General features: G+C 29.0%; 2 protein-coding genes across 2 annotated transcripts; one reads left to right on the top strand and one right to left on the bottom strand.

Annotated features, from left to right (window-relative positions):
• Positions 1–205: 205 nt before the first annotated feature.
• Positions 206–26,880, bottom strand: LOC111623182 (ras-related protein Rap-1b-like). The gene is made up of 2 exons (XM_023365667.1): positions 26,752–26,880; positions 206–1,583 (listed from the first exon to the last, which is right to left on the bottom strand). The coding sequence occupies exon 2, from the start codon at positions 1,565–1,567 to the stop codon at positions 779–781; it is 789 nt and encodes a 262-aa protein (XP_023221435.1). The 5' UTR covers positions 1,568–1,583; positions 26,752–26,880; the 3' UTR covers positions 206–778.
• Positions 23,592–24,050, top strand: LOC111623219 (calmodulin-like). The gene has a single exon (XM_023365717.1). It carries the CDS (start codon positions 23,592–23,594, stop codon positions 24,048–24,050), a length of 459 nt encoding a protein of 152 aa, XP_023221485.1.

The raw sequence follows: 26,880 nt of genomic DNA, 5'->3' as shown, positions 1-26,880 counted from the left end.
TATATATATATAAAATCATACTTTTTAAGTTTAAAAGATGTTTTTTTATGTATATACTAGACGTTTTTCTTGCTGGATATAACTCTCAGCTGTTAGAAGTGACAAAGAATAAAGGTTAAAAAAAAGTAAAAAAAAAGTACTTCAGAGTTAATACGAAGGTAAATTAGATGAGAAGTTAATAATTAAGAATAGTTGTAAGACCGGCAGACATCGAAACAATTATTTATTTTCTCATTGAATAAATCGATAGAAGTTACAAGGCAATTTTACACGTCACAACGCAAATGTGCACCGTCTTCTATCGCCAGGTAGAGAGAGAGAGAGTATTGGTCCTCATCTCGAATTTTGAAGAAGTTATATATTTATTTCTTTATTTTTTTTCGTTCAGCCTGATATGTTTCCGGATATAAGGCTTATAATCTATGGTCCCCTTATATTTTTAGCTGTGTTTTTGGGGTATTGGATTGGTCCCAAAATATAGAAATTCGGTCAATTACTACTGAAATACTTCCACTTAACGGTTTGACTTTCGCTGATTTATACAGGATTTAGCTTCTATTGCAGGAAAAGCGATAATAATTTAAAATAATGAAAAATAATAATAATAATAATAACTGTGCAAAACCGAAATTGAATTGTCAATTTCGACTTTTTTTTTATAACCTTAAACGGGTGTTTTGCTGCTCTACCAGGCGTTGAAACGGTCACCACGAGGACATTTATGAATAAATTAACATAACAGGCAATTTTTTTTAAATCGTTGTTTAAACAAAGATTATCACGAGATCGAACAATCTTCTTCGGTTGAACTTCCGTGACTCGATCCCCCTACACCTTCTTTTAATTTTGCTATCTTCCTGCTGGTTCTTCTTATCAAGCTTCTGCTTCTCGGTTTGATCTTTGGTGACGAAACAGTGGGCTCCTCTGAAGCAGCTTGCTCTCTCTGAGGGCTCAAACTAGCATTGAATCTTGCTTGCCTCCCTACAGTAACGTGGGCGCTCGATCTCCTTCTCAAACTAGTCGTATCTGCAGATAACGGGATTTTAGAAAGTTGAAGGAACGACTTGAATATCTCTCGAATGTTGACATTATCTTTTGCGGAACATTCCATCAACTTTGCTCGAATGCGCGGGAGTTCGCAAAACATCCATTCGGCCACGTCCTCTTTTTTAATTCTCCTTTTTTCTTCCAAATCTAACTTATTTCCAACCACCATGATCGGAATTTCTTGGTAATCCGGCTTCTGTTCTCTTACTTCTTCGAAACATTGCTTCATCATGTCAAAAGAGGAAGGATCTTCGATTGAGTATATCAGTAATACAGCTTGAGCATTGGCTATGGATAACCGCCTCATAGCAGGGAATTGTAGATCCCCTGCGGTATCTACGAAGTCCACTTTGAGGGTGATTCCAGAAAACTCGAATTTTCGATTGTGGAAATCTTCTACCGTCGGTTTATGACGTTCACAATAGGTGTTATATAGAAAGCGCTTGACGATCGAAGTTTTTCCCACGCCACCGCCTCCAAGTGTCACCAAACGGATGTGATATTCGTTGTCATCTGACATTTCTCTGGCTTAAAATCTGAAAGATAAAGAAAGATGCTTACTCCAAGTGAAGAATACGGAGAAAAATATCATAAAATTTAAATAATCGACTAAGTAAAACTTGTCCTCTTCGTATTTACATATTAACTATAGTGTTATTCTGTTACCAAGTCGACTTACAATCCAAAGGCATATGGCTTCTTAACATTCAAAATATTCTATTAGCATAGAAATTGATAGAAGGACGGAATATCTTATGGAAAACTGGCGTATAGGAAATAAGATATGGTTTGTGGGAATACGTGAACAACGATAACAAAATGAACAAAGGATAAAGAGATAAGAAAATTGACTGAGATGGATTATAAGAAAAATATATGACATAAAAGAAATAGGATTAAAACCATATTTCTTCTTCTCTTGTTATTTCTAGATTAAACTAATGTAGCGCCTGTTCTAACAGAGCATAGAACATTAGCTTATTTATTTATTCTGTATAAAAATAAATATACGTGTATTCTTCCATAAATTCTTTACATTGCTTAAGTTCTTTAAATTTAACAGACCATCATAACCGAAGAAGACAGGGTTATTTCTATGAAAGACAAACTGAAGAGAAAAACAACATAAGACATATTAAACTGTATTTCTCTTCTTTGTGAAAAATAAATAAAGTTTGCTCTACAATAATTGATTATATATTATATATTATTTACTAATCAATTCTATGTCTGTACATCTATAGCTCTACGTCAGCGGCGCGTTATCCTATGGGCAAAAAGAGCAATTGCCCAGAGCCTCCCCATACCAAACCAATCTTTTATTAGATAAAATTTCCAAAATATAAGAAAAATGTCGAAAGTCAACACTGTACACAGGGCTTCTTAATTTAAATTTGCCTGAACCCAATGAAGCTATAACGCTCCACTGCTCTACGCAACCTTTTTTATTGGTGAAACGTTTCTACCTCAACCATGTCCGGATTGAAATTTTTCTTAGAAGAATCCTTAAAATATTAACGGATAATTGATTAACTTATATTTAACAAAATAAATGTTTATATACTATGGTCTAGCATAAAAATGACAATTTTATTTCTTTCATCACCTGCCATTTTTGACTTGTACTCAATAAATTGAAAAGAACAATATAAAACAAATTTTCACAATAATTAAAACAATGTGTTTGTAATTTAAAAGTGTTACAAACTGTTATAATTCCTACAAAATTAAAAATAGAACGAACAATTGCTTATTGTGATGTCGTTACAATGGCCGACTGCAAATTTTAACCACATCTTAATTTAGAAATAAGCTTTCCATACCTGGTCTCGATTTTAATATATACACCGTTTTCGACTCGAGATTAACGAACAACGGACGGTCGGACGGACGGACTACAGTGTAAATCACTATAGCCCAATCTATAGTTTGAAAATTGCAGCCCAATAACATTAAGTTTTGGCAACATTGCGACATGGTCATTATAACAAACAGACGGAAGTTTGCACCACTCGATAACCATTAATTTTATAGCATTCTAAATTTTAATCTAATGAGATTTTGACCCCTCGAATTTTTGATCACGTTCCAATTTTAAGCAATGGGGTAGTTTATCCATTTGTATGGATACAATTAACAGAAGAAGAGTCAGAAAATTCTCTCAGATATAGTTAGCAACCTCTAAGACATGGGATTATCTTAGATGCTGACACGAACAGAAATCACTTTTTTATCTTAGATAAAATTCTAAGCCGTTTCTGTTAAAATCTTTAATATTCTTCTGATGATAAGCAGCTTTATGAAAGAATTATTTATTACTAAATTAAGTAGTTAAGGTAGTAGAATAAACTTTATATAGAACGAGTGTACATCAATACTACTCTTGAAAATGGATGAGCACCATTTTAACTGAGAAACTGAGTGGCAAGCAAAGCAAATTATGTCACTCTCCATAGATGTAAATTTTAGTTTAGATGGAAAAAATAAAGGATTTGCTTTTTCTACGAAAGAAAATCGACCAGTACCGATTTCAACTTCCTGTCGATCAATCACTCGCTGTTCCGCTTGTCGACAGCATTTACTTTCCAGCAGTTGACTAACTTTAGTTTTTCTTAAACGACAGGTAAGACATTTCTTTATGATCAATAGCATAAGGAGAAAAGGGTTGCATTCGGATTCGATTAATGTTAAGCTTAGATCGATAACACGTTTAATTAATTCAACAACTTGCCAATAGATACTTCGGAGGTCTTGCCATTGAATAAGATAGTAAGCGACATTATTATACCACAGAATTCATGATAATTAGATTAAAAGTTAAAAAAGAGATTTTTCTACACTGATTAAACGTTAATTTAGATCTTAATTGCTGTTTTATTTATTTATAAAAAGAAGTTTTTTTAAACTTTTACGTAAGAAATAATTAATACCGTTTTTTTCTTGTATTTTACTGTACTGCTAACTTTTGATATTCACGAAGAAATAAAATTAAAATTATTTTTATTTATACGAAAAAATAAAATAAAATTATATTAATTTAGTTTACAAAATGCTTATAAATTTGTATTATATTCTAAAGTAAGTTGGTGGCGCTGCTAAAAAACTGTTGTGCCATCTGCTTCTTGCAGCGCCATCTGCGCCATCTGCACGTTTGTCTTTAGTGATCCTGTTAAAAGAGTCTTACGGGGCTCTTTCGTATAAAAGGAGCCTTTCATATCCTTATAATAAATTAAGTTTTCATATTAAATCTTGAGATGTTTTGTCTTCTGCTACAAACAGAAGAGAAAAACTTTCTGCTAATGTAAAAATGTCTTAAAAAAGACATTCTCCGTTGAATAATTAAAGAGATTCTTCATAATATATATATAAGAAATAAAATCCCTTGTGTTAATGGAATACATCAAAGAATTAGCAGGAACTCGCATCGTACTGAAGACAAAGGAATTATATATAATTTCAGATATAAGGAATAAATATATTCGTGATTTTGATGGATAACCAACAAGTAACATTTTAATATTTTTAACATGCTTCGAATATAAACTTTATACAGATTTATTTTTCAATAGGAAATCGATGAAGATTTCCGTGTAATATGATGTGTTTTTTTTTATTTTTTTACATACTTGCAGAATAAATCAATGTAACAAGTAGAAAAAGTGTAATAACAGGTTGCAATAGCAAGGTTCAATTCCTCAAACGAACCTCAATATATATTTTAAAAGAAATGAAGTAAATTTTATAACAAAATATTAAAATTTATAAAAAATACTTTAAATCATGACATGCCCTTTCTATGATAAGCCCTTCCCTTCCATATAATAGGGAAAGGGCCTATTAAATATTATAACTTAGAACTACAACGAGTCTATGTCCAGTCTTAGATAATTTTAAATGATTTTATATAAAACTGTAAAAACATGTAAAACTGCGAGGCCTCAACCCATAGATCCAGGCCTTAAATTGCGGTTTGTTTAGCTAATGCCCAAATCCGGCCCTGAACTTATCCATATTTTATTAAAGTTTTTACAATATTTCACTCATTATAATTACTTACTACGAATATTTTAATAATTTATCATTTATAAATGTAATTAAGTAACAAAGTCCGAACGTAAAAGTTTATTTAAAACTCAATATTCTTTAATTTTATAGCGTTTAAACAAATACTGCAATTTCTCTTTTTATCATCTAGAAGCGTAATATCGAAGCTCCAATTAATTTTAATTAACGAGTAATTTAGATATATTGATAAACTGTAAAACAAAATAATATTATATATGTGTTTTATATAAAAATTTCTTAATAAAGTACTTATCCAAGTTGCAAATCGACTAGTTTTGTAAGTAGCAATCGATTTTTGCGCTATCATTATAAAAACATCTTTGCAGCTGGAAAATGGCACTGGATAATGACTGCTATAACAAAAATGCAATTAGGAACGTTTACGCCTAATTTCCTAGCTTGATGTGTGATATGTAAACAAATTCCTAAAGTCAATTTTGCTAGGATAAACAGTTTCATCCAATTTAAAGCATCTAGTAAATTATTTTATGTCCTTTTCTGAAGATCAGGTTACATGTCTGTTTTCTTACAGTTAAGAGAGACTTCCCAACTCTATATATTGAAGTTAACGCTAGTTAGTAAAGCTTAATATCGATCTAATTCTAGTAGCTTGTACTTATATAAATACGAAAAATTTATTGTAGTAAACATTAGTTTTACATCGTAAACTGGGCCATTTAATTATCACAAATTAAAATTCGCAAACACAAGAGGGGAAGCGCTCTTGAATACAAAAAGTGTATTTATAATTTTTTCTCATCGCTCACCACAAGAAAAGTCACATCGGGAGTTGGTTATTTGGGAATACAGCAATACAACACGCGAAAGGACAATCTGCCAAGGGAGAAGTTTCCTCATAGGGACTACCTCACTTAAATAGGAGCTAGTTTCCTTATAGAAAGGCCTCCCGGATTTTTTGAAGGTCTCATTTTGTGACGCAATGAAAACCCTTCGAAGTTATGTTTTCTATCGAAGGTTTTCCAGGTTTTAAGGAAGTTTATCGAAACCACATTTTATGATATGATGAAAACCCTTTAAAATTAAGGGTTTCTATGAGAAAAGTAGCCCATATTTAGCTATTAGACACGTGAAACAAAACCCGAAAGCGTCAGGTGGCACATCGTTGATCAGGCTCAAACCCGCAACCTAGTACAGTAGAGCGTCGATTGTCCGAAAGTCAATCATCCGAAAGAATTCCAGTGGGCAAATTTAAATTTTCGCCAGTGCTGTGGCGCTGTAATCTTTGGCTATGTCTTGGGCTACTCAAATATTTTACGTTTTTGATACTAAATTAACTTCTGAAGTATAATTTTTTATTGTTTTTATATTTTTCAATATATTTATTTTGTTCGNCTGGTTAAGGTCAATTAGAATGTTTACCGAAAATATTCTTTATAAAAATAAAATATAATTATACGCTTTAAATCTTACTTACCTGAGTAGTATTTTTTTATATTAAATAATATTAAATTTTAAGAAAATTTACATAAAATTCAAAATACTAATTTTAAATTTAAAAAATATATATATACTGTATATTAAATCTTACAAAGCGCCCTCTTTCGTTGAAAACTTAAATTTGTTTTCTACATTTACATTTTTTTATTTTTACTTCAAAGCTTTTTATAGTTTGATAATAATATCTTAATAAACGAAATTATTATCGAAATGTTTTCCACTTACTTAAATAAACGTTTCTAAAAATAAATTGTAGAAACTCCATCATTATATCGTCATTTCCGATAATAACGGAAAGTTTATATTTTTTTACATAAAGGAAAATTTTCGATGAATATTACATGCACAGTATAAAATTTCCAATTCTTACTTTACATTAAGTAACTAATAATTACTTCGATAAATGAAATTATATACATATATCCGTTATAAGAACGATTTAGATTTCAATAACAGCGATACCATTCATATTAATAAATAACATTCTTTGACTTTTTCCATTAATTAATACTTTCTATAATATACAGGTTATTAACCATACGTAATTATATTTATTAATTTAGTTAAAATTTAGTTGAAAATTAACAAAAATAAAATAAATGTAATTAATAAATTCGAGACGCGACCTCTACTGTTCATTTCCGGAGTTTAATCTGAGTTCGAGTATTGGATATAATCTCTCGTCTGGAAGAGGAAAAAAAAAGGAAATTTGATCGAAACTTAATCGATAATAAGTAGGGTGTGGTCAAAATTGCCTGACAGATGGTGGTAAGATTGATTTGTAAAATAAATCTCATCGAATTTCTCAGGTATTTCTGAAAAAACTTGGTAAAAATCCCAATTCGGAATTTTATCGTCTGCTTCCGAAATTCGAAATCTCGCACGACAACGCGAGATTTTACAACTGACGAGATTTCGAAGTTACGTATATATAATAGATAAGCGCATGCGCCGTTGCAAATGGCGATGTATTACCTCAATCGATTTGTCTGTTAATAACGTGTTTCAGACGACAAATCAATTTTTAGATCTTACCTGGTAGAAGAAAAAAAAGTAAAAAAAAAAAAAGGGAAGCTAAAGTTGTCTACAGCTATAAGGAAACTTGATAGGTGTTATATATTGGCCTGGAGATTTTCTTAGATAGCATCGCGTATGTGTGTTATGTGTTTCTTTTAGATTTATCTCTGATTCACGTTTATATCAAATGAGGTGTTGAACTAAGTAATTGGGTAATATATGATTTCGTAATGGTTTATATATATATATATATGTTGTAAAATATATATATATATATAATTTGAGTAAAGAAGAATTTAAACGGATAGAGAAATAGCGATCGATTTAACAGAAGAAGATAAAAAAAATGGAAGGTAAAAGTGGTAATTTTCGGAGTCCCAAGATAATCGAAAAGCATTTTTTTTTTCGTCAATTAATGGAAATCCATTTATTCGTTAATTTTTTATGATATATATAAGATCAAAGAAGAGCGGCATTATATTACAGTTTATCATTACAAGACCATTTCGATCAAATTTTAAGCTTCTTTCATCTTCCAAAAGTGTATTCCGCCGTATTGTTTTATTTTTTATTTTTGAAAAATTAAATTATAATAAGAAGAAACGAAAAAAATAATAATAAATTAAATTTCACAAGCAGAATATAATTTAAATAATATAAAACAAAGATGTTACAAAGATGCTGCAGTCACCTTGTGAAGTAAGTTTTCATTATTGACTTAGTGTTTTCTAATATTAATATTAATTTTTACTAAAAATAAAGCGAATTTCGCTATTATTTTCATATTACTGTATTAATAAAACCAGAGTTTATTTTTTAATTTGACATTACAAGATTATTCGTGTAAGCCGCCATACAACTAGGAAGGGCAAGAAAAATGTTATAGTAAAAATATATTAAAAAAATTAATCTGAAAATGTTATGCCACAATAAACTTTATGCCTATGATTTAATTATTTCTTAGAATTCTTTAACTTTTTCAATATGGAAGAATGTTTACGAATATTTTACCCTATTATTTTTATCTCTAGTCAAGTCAAGAAAAATAGAGAAGAATCTTTTAATTAAAGACTAATTAAAAAGCAAAGTTAATTGGCGAATCGAGTTAAAACTGCATTTTAAATCAAAAGATAAGAAATTACGCATGGCTTCCACTAAGAAAAAAAAATAAATCTTGAAGTAAATTGAGATGGATTCCTGGTTAAGGTCAATTAGAATGTTTACCGAAAATATTCTTTATAAAAATAAAATATAATTATACGCTTTAAATCTTACTTACCTGAGTAGTATTTTTTTATATTAAATAATATTAAATTTTAAGAAAATTTACATAAAATTCAAAATACTAATTTTAAATTTAAAAAATATATATATACTGTATATTAAATCTTACAAAGCGCCCTCTTTCGTTGAAAACTTAAATTTGTTTTCTACATTTACATTTTTTTATTTTTACTTCAAAGCTTTTTATAGTTTGATAATAATATCTTAATAAACGAAATTATTATCGAAATGTTTTCCACTTACTTAAATAAACGTTTCTAAAAATAAATTGTAGAAACTCCATCATTATATCGTCATTTCCGATAATAACGGAAAGTTTATATTTTTTTACATAAAGGAAAATTTTCGATGAATATTACATGCACAGTATAAAATTTCCAATTCTTACTTTACATTAAGTAACTAATAATTACTTCGATAAATGAAATTATATACATATATCCGTTATAAGAACGATTTAGATTTCAATAACAGCGATACCATTCATATTAATAAATAACATTCTTTGACTTTTTCCATTAATTAATACTTTCTATAATATACAGGTTATTAACCATACGTAATTATATTTATTAATTTAGTTAAAATTTAGTTGAAAATTAACAAAAATAAAATAAATGTAATTAATAAATTCGAGACGCGACCTCTACTGTTCATTTCCGGAGTTTAATCTGAGTTCGAGTATTGGATATAATCTCTCGTCTGGAAGAGGAAAAAAAAAGGAAATTTGATCGAAACTTAATCGATAATAAGTAGGGTGTGGTCAAAATTGCCTGACAGATGGTGGTAAGATTGATTTGTAAAATAAATCTCATCGAATTTCTCAGGTATTTCTGAAAAAACTTGGTAAAAATCCCAATTCGGAATTTTATCGTCTGCTTCCGAAATTCGAAATCTCGCACGACAACGCGAGATTTTACAACTGACGAGATTTCGAAGTTACGTATATATAATAGATAAGCGCATGCGCCGTTGCAAATGGCGATGTATTACCTCAATCGATTTGTCTGTTAATAACGTGTTTCAGACGACAAATCAATTTTTAGATCTTACCTGGTAGAAGAAAAAAAAGTAAAAAAAAAAAAAGGGAAGCTAAAGTTGTCTACAGCTATAAGGAAACTTGATAGGTGTTATATATTGGCCTGGAGATTTTCTTAGATAGCATCGCGTATGTGTGTTATGTGTTTCTTTTAGATTTATCTCTGATTCACGTTTATATCAAATGAGGTGTTGAACTAAGTAATTGGGTAATATATGATTTCGTAATGGTTTACACGGTAATGATGGACAAACTAGAACAATATGCCACGTGATACAATTTCATTAATGGGTTCACTATATACTGTTTATATAATATTACTTATATATACTGTAAAACCTGTGAAAGCCGGATTCCACGTTACCTAATATTTTTTCCAGTTTGGCAGGTTTCCGTTTTAGAGAGGTTTTACTGTGTATATATATATGACCAGAAATTGAAGACCATATATAAATAAAAATTTGATGTCTTCACACAATCTTCACAACAACATGTACATAATTAATATAAGCGAAGTCGAATTTTTATTTGTATCTAATCTTCAATTTGTGACATTTTGAAATATATTTTACATTATATGTCACAAATTATATACAGTATTGAAAATTACAAAAAATACTATATACTGTTTCAATAGAAGGGTTCACTATATATAACTTACTATTGCTAATATTACAAAATAACAGAATATTTACAATGTAATTCATGTCACATCTGTTGACCAAGTAGGAAATCTTATAAATTTTTAACTTAATTTCTATAAATAGAGATTTTTATTTATATTTCTGATTAATTATATTATCACTTTTACTTTTAATTTGTTTAATCATTTCCTCTTCATTTATACAATTCGTAGTTAAATATATTCGATATTCGTATTGAATTTAGGCTGCTTTTATAAATTTTAATTCTACTTAGAAGTTACTTAATTACCGAATGTTAATTCATTAATTTATATAAAAAGCATTCCCCCTGATTAACATTTCTGTTATATGAAACGCAATTAAAATTTCTATTAACTAAGTTAGACTAAAAGGTAGCATCTATACGGGGAAATAATAAAAGAAAACAAACATCTCCAACTCGCTACTTGTTTTTGCATAAAATTATCTTCAAGTAGGAGACGATTACATAAAAGCGAACTTTTATGATGGATGAGAATCGGAGTTGAGGTTGTGACGACATGTACGTAATTAAAAGACTATCCAGGTGTGTTTAATTGCGTTGCTATGGAGACTTACATGTTGGAAAATGAGTTGATGTCTCGAATGTGAGATTTTCGGTTCTCGTTACTTTCCTCTGCAATGAGATGAGATTAACGTCATTATGAAAGGAATGCGTAATATCGAATTAAATTCTGATGATTAAACTTTTCGATAAAACATTGTAGATTTTGTTTAAAGGTTTATTATGTGGCCAACGTCTCTATTGAGACGTTAGTGTAATGACATTCGGTGACATGTTTTACTAAAAAGCCCCACAGGTCACATTGAATGTTGGCTGAAGGTTACATATATTTTTATTGTATACGTTCAATGTTATTTATGCCTTGTTTTCGTCTGAATACTCACTAACGAGTTTTAACTCGTTAATTTATGCGAAAACAACAAAATAAATTATGTCATTGCGGCTTGTAGACGTAATATGAACTGTTCTAACCTTTAATACAAATTAGACAAGGAATCGGTTGTGATAATTCGAATTAACTTAACATAATTAACGAAGATTTTCTATTGAACTCGATGACAGGTTAGGAGAAATTTTAACATAATTTTCCAAACTAAGGAGAATAATGCAGCGCTTTCAACTTTTACGAGAAATTTACACTCTATTTTGCACACCTGAATAATTATTATTCTTTTTGTCAATCAAAAATATTTATTTATGAATTTGTTTATAATTTCTAATATAAAATTTATTCAAAATTCATATATTAAAATTTATTTAAATATACTTAATTGACTCTAATATATAAATTAAACTGTATACAATAAATACTAGATATACGTAAATAGATTACACATAAATAGACAAAATAATTAAATTTATTATTTTATTTATAGGTTTACTCTAATAATAAATCAATTTATTTGTTTAAAACTCTTAATAATTACCATAGATTAATTACTGAAATTTCTTTAAGGACTTAGTTTCAACTCTATATTTCAAGATCTTTAAAAATCATTAAGATTATTCGCTAATATTGATTTTATTTCAAGCACTTTTTTTCCTAACATTAGAACAACGAATTTACAATAAATAAATCAAACGGTATGAAGTAGTGTATTTTAGTGACAAGGGAAGCATTCGATCAATTATCACTGTAGCTTCCGAGGTTTCTATATTTTTAAGTTTCTAAACTGTTGTTTCATTTCGTTTCTAAATTATAAATTTTTTTCTAGCTTCAAAATGGAGAATTTAACGTGCAGTGGATTAAAATTGAGTGGATGAGTTTAATTGCTGTATTCCCAGGTGAGATCTAAAATTTTTTACTTGCGAAAAAAAACATTTAAATGAATCATTAAGCTTTTATTTTGTTTTTTAATCGAACGGACTGACTATATTTTAAATTAAAGTTGTTTTAAAGCTTGTAAGTAAGCCTAATCACTAATTGCATCGTAGTTCCGAATACAATAAAATTAATTATTAATATAATAAATCATTTTGTAATTAATTAAATATTGGAGAAATTGATTTTATGTTACATGCTATACAACCTCTAGACATGTATCTTAAACGCCAAAAAATTAATATTCTAAATCGGGTGTTAATCAATAATAATGACAATTTGTCGAGCTGTTTCAGTAACGAGAAACATTTAATAATAAACCAGGAGCGGTATGCAATCTCGTTAAACCAGGGGTTCCCAAGTTTTATTTATCGACCCCTTTTAAGAAAACTTCTTTATAATCGACTCTCCTATGCGACTAGACCTCATATATAATTTTTAAAAGGCGCGTAACACTTTTAATATCTTAAAACACATTTTCTATATTTTCAAAGTTATATTGACCACTCTCAAACTTCCATTGACTTCTAACCCTGCGTTAAACAATAGTAGGATTTTTTAAAGCTTTCTTTACAAAATATACAATCTTTTCTCTCAATTTTATCAAATCGCATTACCTATTTATATATTATTAATTTAAATATTAATAAAGTATAAACAGTTTTTAAATATTTTTAAATGTATGGTTTTATCGTGAAATTCTGCCCGTACGGATAGAAAGTGCTGCTCCTAATGCAATCTAGGAAACACTAGGCACACACATATATACATTTAATATGGAATGAAACCAATTCAAATAAATTTAGTTATCAATTTGAAGAGGCAATAAGTTTCATGAAACTCTAATTATTCTGAAATACCTATACCACTGCTCATAAAGATAGCAGTAATCTCTACTAATATTTTTTTCCTTTTCTATCTCAAATCCAATATCTCTCGTTGGCTATATTATATGTTCAATCTGCCGGTTACTTCATTACTTTCACTAGACCATCTGCTTCTTTTTCATTTTCACTGAAATTAAAAAGATATTACATGTATATACCCGTAATGTATTTCAGTAGCCGAAAATAAATTTGCCATCATCAATTTCAAATTGAAACCGATCTTAGTTTTTTATTCTTCTGTCATTTTTCGAAGTAAAGAGCTAGGAATTTCAGGTGGAAAAATTATTTTATAAGAATTGTGTTCACCTCATCGAATTCTTCTGTCATTTTTCGAATTATCTGAGCATGTTCCATAGATGCTTGCATATTTGGTGTGATTCTACCTTTACAACCAGCACACTGGATAAAAAATTGCATTAGATCTAGTAATGCAGTATCTCTGTCTTGTTTGTATGCTTCAATCCAGTCATCCACTACAGACTGAAAATTTATCAAAAATTTAAAATTAGTGAATACCAATTTTACATTTATTTCATTTATATTTAACAAAGCATCAATGCATTAAAGTCGTTATTTAAATACTTGATTCTTTATTTATGACTTCATAACTATAAATTAATAGGAACTCTAAAACCAAAAATAAAAGTGCAAACTTAATAATTTATTAATTCACAATAATTTTGAAATTTTTAATTACATTATAACAGAATTCTATCTAGGAATACACAACAATGATTCTACTAATATTCTGAGTAGCTAATACTGGATTAGAATTGTATATGTAATGATAAACTGATCATCATCATTAAGGATAAACAAAAAGTACAGAAAAAAAAAATCAATAAAAATAAATTCTTCTTTTATGATTATTAACTAATACACACAATATTTTGACTTGGACTTGTTGAGATTAGATTAAGTATCAATTCCAAAGTAAAAATTAAGAGACTTCTCAAATCTGAGTCCCACTATTTGCAAACAAAAAAAACCCAAGTTAATACAGTGGAACCTCAGTTAACGACCAAATCGGTTAACAAACTTTCATTTTGCAAAAATTTTGTCTCGATAACAGACAAAATTCAAATAACAAACTTAATGATTTTTTGTGTCAAATTTGTAAGCTTGCTGACTCTTAGGGGGTAATCAGTTAATCGTGTGTTGGTGATGGTCTAGGATCCATTTGTAAGTTGGTGTTGGTGGTGGTGGTGGAGACAAAGATGACAAGTATTTTACAGTGAAAATCATTTATTACAATGCGAAGATGCTTACNGGGCTACTCAAATATTTTACGTTTTTGATACTAAATTAACTTCTGAAGTATAATTTTTTATTGTTTTTATATTTTTCAATATATTTATTTTGTTCATATAAAATAAAAAAATAATTTTTAACGATACAATAGTCTTCGTTAGGCTTAACATCGACGAAAATTCAACGCGAAGCGACACGCAACAGAGAAAAATGTCAAGATGGGATAAATTAATATATTTTTGCGTGCATAATCGGTTATCCGAAACTTCGATCTTCCGAACAACCCCAGTTCCCAACTGATTCGGATAATCGACGCTCTACTGTACTACAGTGTTTAGTGCTTTTATCCACTCAGGTAGTGTGGTGCACGGCGTGATTGACCTTCAACATCAATTTTTATTTACTATTTTATTAATTCACCTTTCATTTAAATTCTAAAACGAATAAAACACACACAGAAAAATAATTAGAATTTTAGCAATGACAATTTTGTAAGCAACGGGATCATCAGGCCCTTCTTTCAGAAATTTCATAGTATTAAAAATAGAATTTAATTTCGGATCCTATAAAACTACGTAGTCTTGCCTGTATTTTATAATAATAAAAATAGATATTTGCTAAAATTCTCACTTTTAAAAAAATATTTTATTAATTTAACTTCACGTTGTTCAAATTAAATAAGCTGTTAACATCGTAAAACAAAGCAAAAAACCAACAATAGTTTAAATATTTATGCACAGATTTAACATTTAATCTACATAAACAAATAAAAATTTCGTCGACGGTAAATATGTTAAATCCGAGTTGTCGAAATGATATTTTTGTTACTATTAATTTAATAAATTACAACTGTAAAAGTTAATGCAATTTAATTAAAAGATTTTACTGTATTTTTCATCTTACGAGCGAGTAATAAAAATAATAGAATAAAATCTTCGAAAATATTCTTATATATTAAGAAAGTTAAAGAATTCAAGGAAATAATTAAAATCTCAAATGTTGCTTTGTTACCATAATAGCAAAAGCTTACTTTCTTCTTCTTCTTCTTCTTCTTCTTCTTCTTCTTTTTTTTTTTTTTCCATCTTTGAGAATCTCCTTCAGTCTTTCTTTTAAAGATTTTATAATACTATCTATCAATTGTTTTCATTCCATTGTGATTTGTTACATCATGGAGATTAAATAAACCTGTCTGCCTATTGCTTTTTACTGGTACCTTAGTTAAAAATGGAAAGCTTTCTAGCTGTTACAACTTTGACTTTTATTTTATTATTAAGAGCAGTGATTTTAAACCAGTGTGCCATAAGTGGATCATAGGTGTGCTGCAAAAATTTTTGAAGGTTATTAATTAATTAAACAAATTATTTTCAAAAGAAGCCCAAAGAACAATAAGTGTACACCTCAAAATTAAAACCTCTTTAAATTGATTATACAAGTTTTTCATTTTTATAATGAATAAATGTATACATAATGTAGTAGAAAATATATATTGATAAGTAAAATTTTATGCGCATAACACTGGGTTAATTCATTTAAAATGAAATTATCTTTTAAATGAATCAAAAATGTATCTATAATTGTCCATATTTAGTTCAAATTAATTTAACTTAGAAATAACAGGATGTTGAGCAGCTTTATAATGGCAATTATCATGCCGTTTTTAAATGCAAATTAAGACTTAATGTTAATTGCTTTTCTTAAGTAAATGAAAATTGTTAATTTAAATAGCTATTGTTGTAACCTGCTGCTATTTTAAGAAAGAACAATATTGTTTTACTTAATTCACAAAAATAAACAAAAAGTTAGATTAAGTGGCATGATAGAATGTTTACAAACACAACTTTAAATCACGTCATTTATTCCAAGGAAATTTTTTTGCGGAACTTTAATTATGGTTTTTAGTGTGCTCTGAGATAAAAAAGGTTGAAAAACACTGGTCTAAAGGCATATAGTCTCTTAACTTTTATATATGAATGCTGTTGCAGAATGATAGTTTTGTAGCTGATATAACTAACTTTTTATATTTTTTTTACTAAATTGATAAGGGGCAATATATAAGGAGACTTGAGCTGTTTGTTTTACCCTATCTTACTCCATCTTCAGGATGTTTTTCTAATGAAAAGTTTAGTGCTCTGTCCATTAAACTTTTAACAATGTAATGTTGCATGGAAAGAGAGCATTTGATGTTGCATTTATGTAATAGGGAACTGCTGTTGGTTTAACATATACTAATGTATTAATCTGCCTTTCAAGTGCATACTGACATCAAGGATGTGCTTGTAACTTGAATGAATTTGGTCTAATTCTAGTATATGATCTACTGAATTGAGATTTGAATCCTTTCATATATTTTTTAAAACTTTTTCACTTTGCCAAAGGATTTAAATGTTATCAACATATTGGTACGCCATTATAATGTTTGTGTTCGGTAAAGACAGTAGTTTCTACAAAGGCAAGGCAAATTTCTTTTAGATATCTTGTAAATGAGGAGACTTTGGGATCATCTCAGGAGTGTTGGTGGTAGTGTCCTTCAAACTTAAAATAGGAAGAATATATGATTGTACAAAGAAATTTGGAGGTAACATGATTTCAATGTTTGCTTTCTATCTTATTATAAAGGAAGTTTTGTATCAAGCTGTATATTGCTTCAAGTTTGAGAGAGGGATCTCTAAGGGCTAGTACACATTAAGCATTGGGCTTGTGTTAAATGCGCATTAGCAACATACACACTGCGCATTTAGCTCAGTGTTCAATGATCATTAATAGGGTGTGCGCACTGGTTCAGTTTGGAAATGGACGTGGAAGTGATTGCTTGTGTGTGGCTCCTCTATCGTCGCTATAAAAGACAATGACAGAGGCAAAGAGAATTTTGGGTGCACCCAATATTACGAGATGGACTGATGCATGGAATGTTTGTGACATTGTATCTAAAACTAAGACAATATGAACCTAACTTTTTAAATTATTTTAGAATGTCTATAAAATCATTTGATGATGGCTGGTCTCTTTTGGATTTCATCAATAAATAAATCAGTATTGAAATGATCGTTCTCCATTTTGGCCAACATGCATCCACTGTACCTGAAAGCACATGATCGATTGTATAACAAAATGGCGGCGCATGTATCTCAAAGTGTGCAGCTTATGCCCACACAATGCGCATTCTAACCAAAATCTGTCAATGTCTGTTTGCATGTGTATACCTATGCAGACTTCTTGGTTCTTTAAAATGTGCATTACCAACGTGTGTGCTTCAAAACACCTAATGTGTACTATCTCTAAGAGGCTTTTTTACCATTACTATCATCTTGCAATGTTTTAAGTTTCTGTTATAGTTTTCCTCTACTAACTCTACTGAATTTTTTAAAACAGTTCTATTTTTTATATAATATTTTCTAATAAAGGTGCCTAAGGTTTTCTTAATATGATACATGAAAATGATTGGCCCTTGAGGCCCATTTGGTTTGTTTGTTTTTGAAAAACCAAATAAGCATGGTGGCAATTGTATTTCAGGTATAATGTAACATAGACTTTGAGAAGAGTCTATGTCACTGTCATTCTGAGAAGAGGGTTATCAGTAGTATTGGGAGTGAATGGGCATTGTGCCCCCTTCCACCCCATTTTTTATATGATGTTATTGCTCCAATTTTAAGCTTCTTGGTAACAAGTACTCCTTTTTTATCTTTATAACATCACAAAATGATTATGTTCTGTACCATGAACTAAAAACAAATATTAATTAAATACAACCCGGAAAGTATGTTTCATTCCTTAACCATATTCCAATTACCACATAAACCACATACCTACTGAACATGCTGTGCCAACACCCTCTATAAGAAACCTATAACTGATGTTTTGACCTATGATAATGATGGCACTAGAGAACAAACTTCTTTGTATTTTTGTGTGGGTTGTCAGGAAGTTTGTGGTTTTTTAGTTTATAGTACTTTAATCTGATCTTGTAAATTCTTGGCTTTTTAACTTTTGCTATATTATGTAAATTATTGTGGTCAGTTCTGATGCAAATTGACTACAAGGAGGAAAAAAACTCTAATTCCAGCAGTAGTCTTTAAATAAAGGTGTACTTTGAGGTGTGTACTTTGTCAACTATGGAACTTTTTTGTCATTTAAAATATTTTTATGATTTTCTGAAATTTTTAATATTATTAAGTTATTATTGTTAACTACATTAGCAAATAAAAAAGTCTCTGTAGTCACAAAACCCACAGTTTTTGGTGAAAATCAAATATCCTCCTCTTGTGTCTGTCAATGTTAAGAGATTGTTTTTGCAGTTCAAAGATTTACTTTTCTTATGTTGTCTTTGGCTGACCAGGGAGAATGTACAGGGTGATTCAAAAGTCATAGAAATTTTAAAAAATTAGTAACTCACAAACTATTTACAATAAGATGATGCAGTTTTCACAGAATTGCTTAGAAAGAAACAAAATTTTTTTCCATTATAAAAATTTTAGTACCAAAATAGTTACATTTTTTGTCATAGATGGCACTTGATAAGATTGCATAATTTGTGAAGTTGTTACTAGAGCTTACACTAAGAACATTTTTATGTTTTTATTTTTACTTTAACAAATTTACAAATAATTTCAGTTTTTTACAGTGCCATCTATGACAAGAAATGTAACTATTTTGGTACTAAAATTTTTCAAACACCTAAAATAATCCTGTTTCTTTCTAAGCATTTCTGTGAAAACTGCACTTATTGTTAATAGTTTGTGTGTTATTAATTTTAAAAAATTTTTGTGACTTTTGAATCACCCTGTAGAATGACTGTGTTCACAAGTGCAATGTTTTTCTGTTTGTAAACTATGAAACCGATGTATTGGATTCCAAAAATGACTAATTGATTTTAATTTATTATTTTTTTCAGTTTTGTATGTTTTATGTATAATTTTATGTGCAAAAAAATACAATTTTACTGTTAGATATTTTTAGAACCATTTTTAGCACTTTTTTAAAAAAAACTATCACTTTTTTAACCCCTTGTTAAAGAAAATTTGCATTTCAACTTCCCAAGGTTACTCATGATAAATTACTCTGGTTTTATTGCTAAAATATCTTGTNAACGCAATTAAAATTTCTATTAACTAAGTTAGACTAAAAGGTAGCATCTATACGGGGAAATAATAAAAGAAAACAAACATCTCCAACTCGCTACTTGTTTTTGCATAAAATTATCTTCAAGTAGGAGACGATTACATAAAAGCGAACTTTTATGATGGATGAGAATCGGAGTTGAGGTTGTGACGACATGTACGTAATTAAAAGACTATCCAGGTGTGTTTAATTGCGTTGCTATGGAGACTTACATGTTGGAAAATGAGTTGATGTCTCGAATGTGAGATTTTCGGTTCTCGTTACTTTCCTCTGCAATGAAATGAGATTAACGTCATTATGAAAGGAATGCGTAATATCGAATTAAATTCTGATGATTAAACTTTTCGATAAAACATTGTAGATTTTGTTTAAAGGTTTATTATGTGGCCAACGTCTCTATTGAGACGTTAGTGTAATGACATTCGGTGACATGTTTTACTAAAAAGCCCCACAGGTCACATTGAATGTTGGCTGAAGGTTACATATATTTTTATTGTATACGTTCAATGTTATTTATGCCTTGTTTTCGTCTGAATACTCACTAACGAGTTTCAACTCGTTAATTTATGCGAAAACAACAAAATAAATTATGTCATTGCGGCTTGTAGACGTAATATGAACTGTTCTAACCTTTAATACAAATTAGACAAGGAATCGGTTGTGATAATTCGAATTAACTTAACATAATTAACGAAGATTTTCTATTGAACTCGATGACAGGTTAGGAGAAATTTTAACATAATTTTCCAAACTAAGGAGAATAATGCAGCGCTTTCAACTTTTCCGAGAAATTTACACTCTATTTTGCACACCTGAATAATTATTATTCTTTTTGTCAATCAAAAATATTTATTTATGAATTTGTTTATAATTTCTAATATAAAATTTATTCAAAATTCATATATTAAAATTTATTTAAATATACTTAATTGACTCTAATATATAAATTAAACTGTATACAATAAATACTAGATATACGTAAATAGATTACACATAAATAGACAAAATAATTAAATTTATTATTTTATTTATAGGTTTACTCTAATAATAAATCAATTTATTTGTTTAAAACTCTTAATAATTACCATAGATTAATTACTGAAATTTCTTTAAGGACTTAGTTTCAACTCTATATTTCAAGATCTTTAAAAATCATTAAGATTATTCGCTAATATTGATTTTATTTCAAGCACTTTTTTTCCTAACATTAGAACAACGAATTTACAATAAATAAATCAAACGGTATGAAGTAGTGTATTTTAGTGACAAGGGAAGCATTCGATCAATTATCACTGTAGCTTCCGAGGTTTCTATATTTTTAAGTTTCTAAACTGTTGTTTCATTTCGTTTCTAAATTATAAATTTTTTTCTAGCTTCAAAATGGAGAATTTAACGTGCAGTGGATTAAAATTGAGTGGATGAGTTTAATTGCTGTATTCCCAGGTGAGATCTAAAATTTTTTACTTGCGAAAAAAAAACATATAAATGAATCATTAAGCTTTTATTTTGTTTTTTAATCGAACGGACTGACTATATTTTAAATTAAAGTTGTTTTAAAGCTTGTAAGTAAGCCTAATCACTAATTGCATCGTAGTTCCGAATACAATAAAATTAATTATTAATATAATAAATCATTTTGTAATTAATTAAATATTGGAGAAATTGATTTTATGTTACATGCTATACAACCTCTAGACATGTATCTTAAACGCCAAAAAATTAATATTCTAAATCGGGTGTTAATCAATAATAATGACAATTTGTCGAGCTGTTTCAGTAACGAGAAACATTTAATAATAAACCAGGAGCGGTATGCAATCTCGTTAAACCAGGGGTTCCCAAGTTTTATTTATCGACCCCTTTTAAGAAAACTTCTTTATAATCGACTCTCCTATGCGACTAGACCTCATATATAATTTTTAAAAGGCGCGTAACACTTTTAATATCTTAAAACACATTTTCTATATTTTCAAAGTTATATTGACCCCTCTCAAACTTCCATTGACTTCTAACCCTGCGTTAAACAATAGTAGGATTTTTTAAAGCTTTCTTTACAAAATATACAATCTTTTCTCTCAATTTTATCAAATCGCATTACCTATTTATATATTATTAATTTAAATATTAATAAAGTATAAACAGTTTTTAAATATTTTTAAATGTATGGTTTTATCGTGAAATTCTGCCCGTACGGATAGAAAGTGCTGCTCCTAATGCAATCTAGGAAACACTAGGCACACACATATATACATTTAATATGGAATGAAACCAATTCAAATAAATTTAGTTATCAATTTGAAGAGGCAATAAGTTTCATGAAACTCTAATTATTCTGAAATACCTATACCACTGCTCATAAAGATAGCAGTAATCTCTACTAATATTTTTTTCCTTTTCTATCTCAAATCCAATATCTCTCGTTGGCTATATTATATGTTCAATCTGCCGGTTACTTCATTACTTTCACTAGACCATCTGCTTCTTTTTCATTTTCACTGAAATTAAAAAGATATTACATGTATATACCCGTAATGTATTTCAGTAGCCGAAAATAAATTTGCCATCATCAATTTCAAATTGAAACCGATCTTAGTTTTTTATTCTTCTGTCATTTTTCGAAGTAAAGAGCTAGGAATTTCAGGTGGAAAAAATATATAAATATATCTAATTTTACAATTTCAATATCTCTGAAAAATCAAAATTTGTTTTAGTAGTTTGCTAGATCTGTCTAATAATTATTATTCCGCATCGAAATTCCCTGGACGTTAAAATCAGAAGACTTATCAATTCTGATATTCGGTGCCATTACTGTTTAGCAAAATTAATAGAGTTCAACGTAAACCAGCAGAGAGATGCCAAGCAATAATGAATACGATTGCACAAACCACAACTTTCGGTGTTTGAATCGATACGTATGCTGCATATATTTGTGGTTTCAGCTTCCCTCCTCGCTGGTATTAACTGCAATTAACGGATTGTCTTGAATTCCACTTTCCTCGTCTTTCTACTCTGCTGCTATTGGTGCATTAATGTTATTAGAGTTCCGCATCACTCCGGTAGTGGTATGCAGTTTTTTTCCTGTTTGATAAATGTTTGCTTGTTATTATCTGTATTAGCTAAGACGTCGTAATTTCTGATTTTTAGTATGATTCGCGAGATAAATTCAACATACGTTTATTTAACACCTTTCTTCTTCTCCTCCTCCTTTTCCTTCCACTTCTTATTCATACCAAATAGCATTAATTATATATCAATTATTGAATGAAATTATGCATTGATGGAAATTTAATGCAGTGTTTTGCATTAAGTAAAGATGTACTTTTATCGATATGTAGTTCAGTTTTTTTTTTTTCGTATTTTATTATTCATTATAGAAAAGTTTGAAAACTCTTCGAAATGATATTATATTGCTGCACAGTTTGCTGGATAGAATGAAAAATCTTTCGATTCGATCACGTGACGTGCTTCGTATCTCATCTTTCTTTTTGTCTTTATTTTTGGTCACCATGGTAACATGACAAATGGAAATATGGTTTTTGACATTTGATTAGTCAAAGTGACATTGGATATTCTTGGTTCTTGCATATTATTTTTAAAATTCTTTTACTGATCTTAAATGAATTATAAAACAGAAATTAAAAAAAAATTCGAAGAAGTTTTGTTAGTAAAAAAATGATCTGTGCCATCTGCAAGAACGACAATACTTAGGTTATTATTTTTTGTTAGCGGAATTAACGGATATATGAAGAAAATCCTCGCTAATTAATTTTAATTTAATGATTTTTATGCAGCGTATATAATATACAATCCCCTAATTAATTTCGGATTTACTACAGTCATTGTTAAAAATATAAACAATTATCGATTATTATTTAGAAAAGAATGACGTGATAAACAAAACATACTTGAATATAAAAAAATGGAGGAATTAAAGGAAGAGCAAGAAGAAGGAGTAATTGCGGAATATAAAAGTAATTTCTCACGTTTCGACAACGATGGAGACGGGGTGTTGACCATTAAAGAATTTGGTCGACTGATGCGCTTCCTCGGTCAAAGCATGACCGAATCCGAACTGCAAGATGCGATGGAGGAACTGAATCCGGGAGGAGAGGGGAGTCTTAATTTTCCGGGATTTTTGACACTGATGACGAAGAGAACGAAAAATGCCGATAACGAAGAGGAAATTCAGAAAGCTTTTCAGATATTCGACACTGACAAAGATGGATTTATTACCGCTGCAAAATTACGTAAAGTAATGACCAGTTTGGGTGAAAAGTTTACTGAAGTAGAAATAAGTGAGATGATACGAGAAGCTGATACCGACGGTGATACCAAAATAAGTTATGAAGATTTTGTTGTAATGATGACTTCCGATTAAAAAATAAACGATCGTTAATTCTTTCCGCTTCTATGTTATTAAATGTTTCAATTTTGTTTATATATTATCCAAGTAGACTTTGTTTTTAAATAGGACTTATTATACTGGTGTTGTTTCAAATTAACACTGCTTGTTTTTGACTAAGTTTACCTCCTTTTGTAAATTCGAAACTACACCAGTATAATAAGTCCTATTTATAAACAAAAGACTATCATAATAAAATCAAAATTTATCTTCGTAATCGGGCATTTGTTTCATTAAAACTTACGTAGAATATTTACTTTGTACTTATAAATATAAAAATTCAATTTTTGATGCAGTTAAATTTAATAAAATTTAATTTCTCTCTTGGGATATTGTTATATATATATATATATATTTTTTTTTTCCTCTCACCCCCTCTCGGATGAAGCGGAAATTTGTAGAAGTACATTATCCCCCCTGGAATGAAAAGGAAGGTTGAACTGAGTAACTTAAAATCTACTTTTTTTGATCTCCTGGGAAGTCGGTGGACACTAATGTCTTGTCTTACCGGATGTCGTTCCATTAGTTCCTAGGTAGTACCATTCTTTACGGAATTAAACGCCATTTCTAAATGGATACTATAACGTATAAAAGGAAAGTGGATTAAATGAAGAAAATTGTTAATTTAACGCAGATTAAATGTGTTTAAAATCTCTACTTTCTCTATGATTAATGTGCTCTTACAAATACGACGGCAATGTCCGATTCGTGTGTAATACGCTCCCATTTAACACAGACGAAATGTGGATTTATAAACATGCTTTATTGTGATATGTTACTAATGTAACACGTTCAATAGTGGAGTCAACAAGAATAAAATAATATCGTTAAGATACTTTCGAATGTGTTTTAAAATACTGTTTAATCCTTCAATTTATTCAAATAAATTTCTAAAATAAAATACTGAACGGTGCTACAAAATTACTCAAGTTCTCAAAGGATCAAATGCACTTTTCAATTACATATTCGATATATTATTACTTTAATAATAATATTACTGTATAGGATACATTTTTGACATTTACTCTTACTTTCAAGTACTATCGACCGCAGTAAAGGTCATTAATATGCATTAAACAATTGTTATAATTGCGATAATCATAGATTTGTTCGAAGCACACTATAGCAATAATAATTGGCCATGCCCTATCCTAAAAATTCAGAGAAAAATTATGCTAAATTTTAAGTTAAATTAGCCCTTCTGCTACGTCAATAATGAACTATTGGCTGAATATGTTAAATTTGCAATAAATTCTCGATTTTTTCTGGCATTGTTCTATTTACAGAATATACAACTAAATAATCCGTTGATAAAATAACGACGTCAATGTCTGTATTAAGCATGGATTTTAAAACAATTTTGCAAAGTTATATAATTCGTTGACAGTAAGTTGAATAATCTAGAACGATAATGGTATAAATTTTTGATCAGATTACAATTGCTTTATATAATAATGTAAATTGTTGTAAGAGACACAACAATTGTAACGTCGATACTTTGTGAAATTCAAACTCTGTTGGATACATGACTCGAAAATGCTATTACAATAACTATGTTGAGGTTGTAAATCTATCATTCTTTACATTACATAATATAATCATTACTAAAAGCTACAACATAAAATTTTATTAATAAGTTTTTGAATGTTATAATATTAGTAATTTTAATATCATGTTTCTAAGTGTCGAAAAATTATCTTTGTTAGAAAATCTAATAACTTACATAAGTTAGCTCTGTACTATTTATGCTATTACAGAAACAATACAGAAATAATTAATCATTAGAAGCTAGGGTAAAAATTAATTATCTTTTAACGAGAAAATTATGTTAATTTAGAAATAAATTATGACGTTTAAAATAATATTTCCACAATTATATGAAAAATTATCAGGGCGAAATTCTTCAAGAAAAAGCTTTAAAATTCTTAAAACAATAACATTGTTATTTACTGACTCATAGTAATAATAATAATAATAATAATAATAATAAACAAAAAATATACCGAGCCAATCTATCCCTGTGCTAAATTATATAAAATTCCAGCAAATCCTAAAAATATTTTTAAAATAATTAGATATTTTTCTTTATTTATTGTGATATAAGTACTCATTTTATAATAAAATTAATAACATGCAATTGTTAAATTAATTCAGCGAGAAAAATGTATTTAAATACTGATTGATGCATTTCTTAAAATTACATCTTATGCCGTATCTTTAGCACAAATCATCTGTTTACTATAGGCTCATAGTTTCTGAAAAATTACATTGTGAAATTTTTATAGAATTTTCGAAATTGTTTGCAACTAAAGATAATATTTAGTTTCTCTATCGTTTCTACTTCTTCCTTTGGGTATTCTTAAAAGAAATAAGGGAAAATGATGCATTATAAAGATTTTCTATCTAATTCAATTGGTACCTACATTTTTTTTTCCTTTTTTCGTTTTTAGAAAACCTGAAAGGGAGACAACGAGATTGAGGAAGCGAGATTTCGAAAGAAGGAATTCTCCTGTGTAAACCTCTCTCTAGTATAAGAAAAGGAATTCCATTTACAAGTAATAGCATTCTTTACTATATTTTATGCATTATAGTAAAAGAAGAAACCACCCAAAGAACAAATAAAAGAAAGGTATGATAACTATACAAATTTTAATATTATCTCAATATTCATACTCACAACTGTACGATTCCAGTTGGATAATTAAGGTCAACCCCTCACCCTTTCGCTTTAAGAGTTTTATTTATTGTAGGATTTTAAAGTAAATCTTAAGACTCTAAAGCATCCTTCGACGATTCAAGCTGCAGT

The sequence above is a fragment of the Centruroides sculpturatus genome, unplaced genomic scaffold (genome assembly GCF_000671375.1).
Source record: "Centruroides sculpturatus isolate CEXI.00-Female unplaced genomic scaffold, Cexi_2.0 scaffold8, whole genome shotgun sequence".
In the NCBI taxonomy this organism is placed as follows: Eukaryota; Metazoa; Arthropoda; class Arachnida; order Scorpiones; family Buthidae; genus Centruroides; species Centruroides sculpturatus.
Note: the sequence above shows the minus strand (reverse complement) of the source record. Positions and strands in the feature narration are given on the sequence as shown.

Bases quoted from the DNA above. Each gene is read 5' to 3' on its own strand.
- LOC111623182 (XM_023365667.1), bottom strand. From the start codon at position 1,567: ATGTCAGATGACAACGAATATCACATCCGTTTGGTGACACTTGGAGGC.
- LOC111623219 (XM_023365717.1), top strand. From the start codon at position 23,592: ATGGAGGAATTAAAGGAAGAGCAAGAAGAAGGAGTAATTGCGGAATAT.